At 42.0% G+C, this 9,147-nt stretch overlaps 1 protein-coding gene across 1 annotated transcript; it reads left to right on the top strand.

Annotated features, from left to right (window-relative positions):
• Positions 1–3,952: 3,952 nt before the first annotated feature.
• On the top strand, positions 3,953–8,251 carry LOC308104925 (putative nuclease HARBI1; the record flags this gene model as incomplete). The annotated part of the gene is made up of 6 exons (XM_080455565.1): positions 3,953–4,060; positions 5,551–5,737; positions 6,804–6,915; positions 7,084–7,623; positions 7,753–7,900; positions 8,093–8,251. 6 exons carry the CDS (start codon positions 3,953–3,955, stop codon positions 8,249–8,251), a joined length of 1,254 nt encoding a protein of 417 aa, XP_080311691.1.
• Positions 8,252–9,147: the final 896 nt, after the last annotated feature.

A 9,147-nucleotide genomic window follows, 5' to 3' on the forward strand; every position in this document is an offset into this window, starting at 1 on the left:
TCCATCGAAACCATCTACTCTTCCTCCTTCTGCCTCCGTCTGAACAGCCAGGTCAGGTAGGTTATTATGGCCTCCTGGTGGCACTATAATAGGCCAATGTGAAAAGGGTGCCATTTATTCGTAGGCCATTCACGGCAATCGGTCACTGCATTTGTGATTCCAGTCATTTTGTTCCAAAAATGTGGTTTGCTAAATTAGACCTGCTGGTGGCGCTATAACAGGCCAATGTGAAAAGGGTGGCATTTCTTCCTCGGCCTAGTGGGAATATGTGTGCGAAATTTCACGGAAATCGCACACAGGAGTTTTGTTCAAAACGGACCTATCCTGCAAACTTTGTAAGCCAAGGTTAGCCAAGTAGGATGGAATATGAAATATCGGACACATCCATCTTGATCACATGACTATAGAGATACTGTACACCGATTTGCGTGTACAGTAATGTGTTTTATGTATATGCTTAGATAAACCTCATCAATGACACTTATGCCTGCCATAGACTGTAGTAGCCTGGTAAACCCTCCCTCCGGAAATCTCATTTCCATTTGATTTCAGGAGTGAGTCTGGCCTGATCCGCCTTTCTGCAATATTGGCTGTGCTGGAGTTGGGCGGGAGTAATACCGTTGACTGACAACCCCTTCAGCCAATGATAATTTTTCCCCTTCAGCCAATCAGCAGTTCAACAGTCTTAATGTGACGCAACGGGACTTTTGAGACAGCCATGCCCAAAATGGGTTGCCTTATTCGGATACATGGGTGTCACTGCCCGCCCCTACCGGTTCTCTAAATTTTTATTTTTAAATAGGCTTTGTCATGATTAATTGACCACATATATGAAGTTAAACAACTAAATTCTATCCAAACGATATCTTATAAGTAAATTCCGTCCCTCAAAATAGAAGTTAGAGAGCTTTTTGAAGTAAAAAAATTGCGGAGAATATAGCGGACAAGAAAAAGATGGCTGCCGTTCGTGTTTTGGGCTCACTCGAACTCGCCACCTGATTGGCCAACGTAAGCTGTCAATCACAGAACAATGAGCGACGACACTGATAGGCTCGTCCGTTTGGCGTACACAGCCAATATTGCAGAAAGGCGGATCAGGCCAGACTCACTCCAGGAATCAAATAGAAATGACATTTCCGGAGGGAGGGTTTACCAGGCTAAGACTGTAGCACTTGTTACAACAATTGTGTCAAAAGCTCATGAAAAATATAAAAACAGCATTAATGTCCATTTTGGGATTATTATTGAGCATATATAGAGGGGAGTGCCTTTCGCCAGGGTTCCGTTAACATAACCCTGTCGACAACTGCTCTTACCTCCTGCCTCCTGGACGCCGAAGGTCTGCTCAAGTCCATCTAAACCATCTACTCGTCCTCGTTCTGCCTCCTGAACAGTTTGAACAATGTGGAATTGATATGAGCAGGTCAGTGATGATGACAAACCCTTTCCTCTAACACAAATAAATGTTCAGTGAAAGCATAGTAACGAAATTTCAGAAACGTTTCAAACATCAATGATATACAAAGTGGAATTAGATATAAAAAGAAATACCTGCTGATCTTGAGGAATCACCATCTCTAGGGACTCTGCCTGCAGTGCCTGGTCTTCCAGTTTCTTTCTGCGTCTGAGTAGACATTTTGAGAGAGAAAAAAAGCATCTCAACTATTGTTTAGTTAAATGATTAAGATTTTTTTTTGTATTTCTCAATACAAATTCTAATTGAAACATGAGAGAGATTATAGAGAGATTGTAACACTGCACCTGAAAAGACAATGAAATGTGATGATTGCACTGAGAGCCACAACACCAACCGAAGACACAATGGTAAGGATGACTATTCCCTCTTTCATCTTTTGAAAGGCTGAGGGCAAACGAGCAAAGTTGCACTATAAAATCACATGAAAGAGAAATATGTATATAGAAAAGTGAAAATAAATGTTTCCTCAAAGCAGCTCAGTGCAGTGTACAGTACTTACAGCTCACAAATACACTAGCAAATGTAGTCTTCGTCTCATTCAGATGATTTGCTGTACAGATGTACCTTCCAGAATGTTCAGTTGTCACCTTTGGAATGATGAGAGTGGCTGTCTGACTGCCACTAATCAGTGGTTTGTCGGATCCATCTACAGTCCAAATGACATTCGATGGAGGGTAGCTTTGGGCCTCACAGGTCAAGATCAGCGTACCATCTTTGTCCACTATGTTTTCACCACTTATTCTGGGATGTTTCAGTCCTAGTGGCACAACAAACCCAAATGTGTTATTTATTTTACAAATGTAACCAGATGGGTTCATTTGGTTATTTGTACACACTTAAAGAGTTAAATTAGACTATAAAAGTAACAATAGCTCATGCCTGTGACATTGATGAGCTTTTTGAGTTGAGTCCTTATCATATAAGGGTGTCCATTCACTTCACCGATAACTCCAATTTGATAGGGTCCAGACATGTTGATGCTGAGGTCATCGATGTGGATACTGCAGTTCTTTTTGATGAGATCTGGCTCCAAGAGGGACACTAGACCCCTGAACTGGCCCTTAGTAGCATTGACATTCCCAGAGTCGAAAATTACGTCATCCTTCCCACATGGATATGGAGATTCACACCACATTAGTATTACAGACGTGGGTTTGAAATCAGCACCATGAGTGAAACTACAGCCGATTAGAGAACCTGTCCCAGGTTCAGCTGTTATGGGGTCTCCATTGTCGTAGATGATTTTGTAAACAGCACCATAATCAGTATCTGTTTAAAGAAAAGACATAGCCTACTGAGCAAATATCTTTAAATTATATAATTTTCTTTTCTTATTTTCTAAACATATTTCATGATGAATTGTGAGATGGTCCAAACCATTTAAAACGTTTGTATATCAGAACATAACTAAATAAAGTGTGTGAAAACAACACAATATACATAAAGATGATCCTACCTCTTGTGCCACTTATCACAAAAGCATAGAGCAGCAAATTCTCTAAGATAAGAACCAGCTTCTTCATTCTTCTACTGTAGTTCCACAGTCCACAGTGTTCCTTTAAAAAGCACACAAATATTCTGTAATTAATTCATACTGATTACATAGGGAAACTCACATACATCATTTTCTGTTGTGATCTTATAGGCTATGAAGAATAACAAAACAGATATTGCTTTTTTAATACTGCTGTTAAATCAAGCAATTAGGAAATGTTATCATAGGTGCAATTATAACTTTGAAGGATGATTTTTTTGTTGCACAGTGAAATAACTGCACCGCAATCTGAGACTGAATGAAAGTTGTAGTGCGTGCGAGCCATTGAGTCACAAAACAAGCATAAGGGTTAAATAAAGAATAAAAGGCGAACAGAACACAAGTGGCTAATTATGTGGACACACACAATGATGATGTCATCATTTATAGCCTATCTATCTCGAAAATCATCGAGTTTCATGGGCATGTGGTATTTTGACCACTGTTTGCCCACTAGAGGGCAATGTTTGTTAACCTATGCTATTTGATGGCCCAGAGAGATTCCTTTGCAGGATAGGCCTGCTGTTACACACACCTGTTTGATTGTAGTTTATTGTAATCATTACTTTACACATGTGTGGATATACATTGATATAATTTCCATATTCCACATTCTATGAGAGGTCACTTTTGCTAGGTGCTTGTGAAGATGTCAAATATGTTTTGAAATTGAGATGTAATTGTGGGGGAAATTTCATTCAGACTTGTACACTGTAAAATATTTGCTGTCACATGTACAGTAACTTACTGGCAGCACGATGCCAGTATGTACTGTAATTTATTTCACAGTATGTTTAGGGTTCGTTCGGATATATGCACCGAGAATGTGCTCAGTTTTTTGAGTGCACTGGCGGTGACGTCATAGAGCGTTCTTCTGATTTACGAACGACCTAAAAAAGGGGCAGCGCCAGCGGTGCGCTTTTCAGCCTCTGAAAAGCAACATGGCAGAAGCCGGTGCAAACAGCATAAGCATCATTTCCCTGGTGACAAACGCAGCAGTTAACGAAAGAATAATTGACAGCGACGAGGATGACAGTGAAGTTGAGAATGTAAGTAACACTTTACATGTAACACAGGCACACAGCCATGAAAATCAACTGTGTTTATACGGGGAGATAGTTAGCCTTAGCCCGGGGCTAATCTCAGCTCCCAGAACTTCCCACAGATGTTGCCACAGTCTGCCAGTGGTGGAGAAAGTACTCAATTTATTTTACTTTATACTGCAATTACTCTGTTACAAGTAAATGTACTTGAGTAAAAGTACAAACGTATTGGTATCAAAATGTACTTGTACCAAGTTTTGAACGGTATAAAATAAACAAAAAAAGCACTGAACTACATGCTGAGCTTGTAGATCGGCTATTTTTAAATAGCCACAGTTTAAGGGCTGAAGTTGTGTATGTTTTGTAAGCTAAATCTGCAAAGTAACTAGTAACTAAGTGGTCAAATAATAGTAATGGAGTAAAAGTACAATATTTGCATATGAGGAGAGGAGAGGAAAGGAGAGGAGAGGAAAGGAAAGCAGAGGTTTGTCACAGCGGAGTTGACAGGAGTGGAATGACTGCGAGATAAACATAAAGATGAGGAGCAAATGACGTGAAGACTGGAAAATAATACAGACAGACAGACAGACAGACAGACAGACTGAGAGAGAGAATACAGAGAGACAGACAGGGAGAGAATACAAAGAGACAGACAGGGAGAGAATACAAAGAGACAGACAGGGAGAGAATACAAAGAGACAGACAGGGAAAGAATACAGAAAGACAGACAAGAAGATAAGATGGATGCTACAGATATGAGATTCACAGATTTTAAAGATACATACTATACATATGCATGTACAGTAAATACCTGTACCTATGTAAATACACCCATATACACAGTTACATCTGGAGTGTTACTTAACTCTCAGAGTGTAAAATAAACACACACACACACACACACACACACACACACACACACACACACACACACACACACACACACACACACATATATACATCAAACAGAACGGCAGGCATGCAGGCAAGATAGACAAATCAGACAGGTAGACAGAGAGGATTGGACAGACGCACATGTACGCACGCAGGCATGCGCGCACGCACACACACACACACACATACAGACAAACACACACACACACACACACACACACACACACACACACACACACACACACACACACACACACACACACACACACACACACACACACACTGGATAAGGAATTGAAATACAGTGAGATAGAGAGAGGGGAGAGAATGAGATTTGAGGGAGAGACATCAGAGAGGAGAGGAGAGGAGAGGAGAGGAGAGGACGATGAGGAAGGAAAGAAACAACAGAGCATCAACGAGAGGAGAGAGAGGCATAGCGGTAGGGGGGACGAAGAGATTATGGGAGGGGGAGGCGAGAGGAAGGGACTGAGTGAAGAGAGAGGTGAAGGGGGGGGTGGAGAGGACTCATACGCTTGTATGAGTGAGTGACAAATACATTGAATCTGGCTATAAGATATAAGATTATGCAATTTTCTCTGCAGGACCAGGATTTGAGGATGGACCGACATCTCCTGCAAATGATGGCAGGATTGGCAGACCCTGTACAACGCCAACTACAAGCAAGAGTAAAGATCCGTGATTATGCAGAGAAGACCGTACCGCTGTACCTGGACGACGCTTTCAGGGAGCACTTCAGGATGACACGCACAACATTCAGCATCCTAACAGGTCCTTAATATGTCATTTTATAATGTGATTTACTGTCTTAATGTTCTTAATGTTGTGTAAAGCACTGGTTCTCAAACTTTTTCATGTCAAGGACCTGCAAATAGACACATATTAGCCTGCGGACCCCCATTTGAAAAGATATGTCAGAGACCCCTGTAACCCAGGTTTAAAATGCTGTGTCACTGCTGTGTGTGTGCGTGTGTGTCACTGCTGACACACACACACACACACACACACACACACACACACACACACACACACACACACACACACACACACACACACACACACACACACACACACAGTCTCAGCAATCAATGAAGTCACTGATCAGCCACCCCAGTGATTGCAATTGGCAATCACTGACTACCAGCCAGCCACACCCTAGTACAAAATGGTGTCAGTCTGCAGTAGTGAGTGAGGTGCACATCACTCTGGAGCTGTTGCAGGTCTGTACCATATTCTAAAATCCCAGCAACATTTATCATTGACCAAATGACTAAACCCAATTATAATATGGCTTTTAGATTTCTACTACCCACACCTGATTGAACTGGCTGGCTGTGTGAAACTGACTGAGATTGAATTGTTGAGTGACAGTGTTCCAAATGTTTGTTGTTTGAAATGTTTGTTCCGATTTGATTGTTGTTTTGGTTTCTCATGTCATAAGAGAAGATTTTTTTATGGTTATAGCAGTGAATCTCAACCATTTTAATTTCAAGGACCCCAGTTTGATATGATATGCATCAGGCTATGGACCCCATTTGATACCATTTTGTTCTCTGGAACCCCCAATCTACACTGTAGTATCAATAGTGTTAATATAACTCTGAGAGTGTCGGTCCATTTGGTTCCATCTGTACACTCTCAGAGTTACAGACCCATAAATGGTCCAATTGGTTCCTACTTCTAAACTATCAACCTTTTGGCTGGGGACCCCCTGGAAGCCCCTCAAGGACCCCTGGGGGTCCACGGACCCTACTTTGAGAGCCACTGGTGTAAAGCACTTTGACTTGCCTTGTTGAAATGTGCTCTAAAACTAAATTTGCCTTGCTTTGCTTAACAGAGGAAATTGCAGAGGACATCACCAACCAACATGGAGCTGGGCGAGCATCCATTCCAGCTTCCAAGCAGATACTGATTGTTTTGTGGCTATTGGGTAACCAGTGCTCATTCAGGTAGCTTAACCCAGTGACATTATTATACCTTCATTGGCTACATTAATGAGTCAATTCAGGCCACTAACTACACACAAAGTAGTGCATTTTGTATTAGAGATACATATTTACAATCTACATATATACAATACAGATTAACACATACAAATATTAATTTCTTCTCGGCAGGGACGTCAGTGACCGATTCGGCGTCACAAAATCAACAGTAGAAACCTGCTTCCAGAGAGTCATGAAAGCACTATCTCGTCTCTCAAAGACTGTCATATTATGGCCTACTGGGGCAAGGATAGCAGAGGTCACAAAGGGATTCAGTAAGCTGTATAACTTTCCCAGAGTAATTGGCGCCATTGATGGGACCCATATCCCAATCAAGGCTCCCCTTGAGTACCCAGAGACATACGTAAATAGGAAGGGTTTCCACGGCATCCACCTGCAAGCAGTCTGTGACCACAGCATGTTCTTCACAGACTGCTTCAGTGGATATCCTGCTTCCGTCCATGATGCCAGGGTTTATAGGGAATCAGATGTATATGCCAGCATTGAAGCCAGCCCTCACCAGATGATGCCCGATGATACACACATCATTGGAGACCCTGCATACCCCCTACAGCCGTGGTTGTTGGTCCCATTCAAAGACAATGGCCACCTGTCCCAAGTTCAGCGACACTACAATTTGGCTTTGTCAGGCACCAGGACAGTCATTGAAAGGTTTGATCTATCTATCTGTCTGTCTGTTAAATAGCTCTATTCTGATATAGAGCAGCAGTCAGCTGAGGATGACAGGATTTGTCTGGGGACATGCTACTCCTGCTCATTGCTCTCTTTCTCGCCATACAGAGCGTTTGCACTCCTAAAAGGACGCTTTCGCCGCCTGAAGTACCTTGATATGAACAGGATTGATCTGATCCCGTTGTGTATCATGGCCTGCTGCGTGCTCCACAACCTGTGTCTAGCCAATGAGGAGGAGGTGGAGGACATGATCCAGGTATGCCATAACTACTGACTCTGTTGATAATTTACATGACAGGAGTCACAAATGGGGGAGATTAGGTTAACAGGATGGAGATTGTGTCACAACCATGTCATTTGGCAGCAGTTTTATGGAAAACAGGACAGTGTCCTTTAAAAGTAAACATCCCTTTTACAAATGCAATCCTAACAAAAATAAACTTCACAGGCTGGGCAGGACGACCTACAGGAGGACCCACCACAGGAGGAAGTGCATCATGACCAGGACCGGGTGGTGTCAGTTGCAGAACTGCACCAGGACCGGTTGCAGACAGTTGGTTCTCAGAAGAGGAACTACATCGCCTCCATACTCACTCCAGAGTTATAATTTAAAGCCCCACTTCATCACACTACAGTGTCACACAACAGTAGCAAAAACGGCCGATCTACAAGCTTACGATGCTCATTGTGAGCTTCTGTGACTGGATGAATGCATTTCACATTTTAAGACCTTGAACGCATCTGTGTAATTTTTTTTTATTTGAGCTAAAAAGCATTATTTTACACTTTGGCTATTCAAGAATAGCAGATATACGAGCTCATAGCGCGGCTACGAGTTTGTAGATCTTTTTTTTTTTAATCGTGAATGTGTAAAACTTTCAATATACTGTGTGTGTGTGTGTGTGGGGGTCGGCGGCCAAATACATATCATTTTGGGTGTCTTTGACATGAACAAGTTTGAGGGCCACTGATATAGAAACATACATTTTTCTGAATACTGTTTTTAGAAGTCATCTGTAGAAGTCTTGATGGGTTAAAGGTAGTGTACGTGATTTTCTTTGGCTAAAATAAGTGTTAAATAGCTCTATTCTGATATAGAGCAGCAGTCAGCTGAGGATGACAGGATTTGTCTGGGGGCATGCTGCTCCTGCTCATTGCTCTCTTTGAAGAGCACAGTGAACTTCTCTTCATCCAGAATGACAAAGTCTTTTGGGAGCTGTTAGCTAGAGAAATGGCTAGCAAAGGCTAGAGCTTACAGGGACACAATGCAGCAACAAATGGAAAGGGATGCTGAAGGTGTATAAGGAGTGCTTATTGAGCAGAGCTACAGTACATGCCCATATTATGGTCCGCTCGATGCTCTGTTGCACAAATTCCCCAACATAAATCCCCTGTCAACAGCCAGTAGCACAAGTAAAAAGAGACGCTGGCTCTATATCAGAATATCGAGCTATTTAACAGATATTTTAACCAAAGAAAATCACGTACCCTATTCTATAGCAC

Source organism: Gymnoscopelus braueri (genome assembly GCF_963280865.1).
Source record: "Gymnoscopelus braueri genome assembly, chromosome: 17".
Taxonomy (NCBI): Eukaryota; Metazoa; Chordata; class Actinopteri; order Myctophiformes; family Myctophidae; genus Gymnoscopelus; species Gymnoscopelus braueri.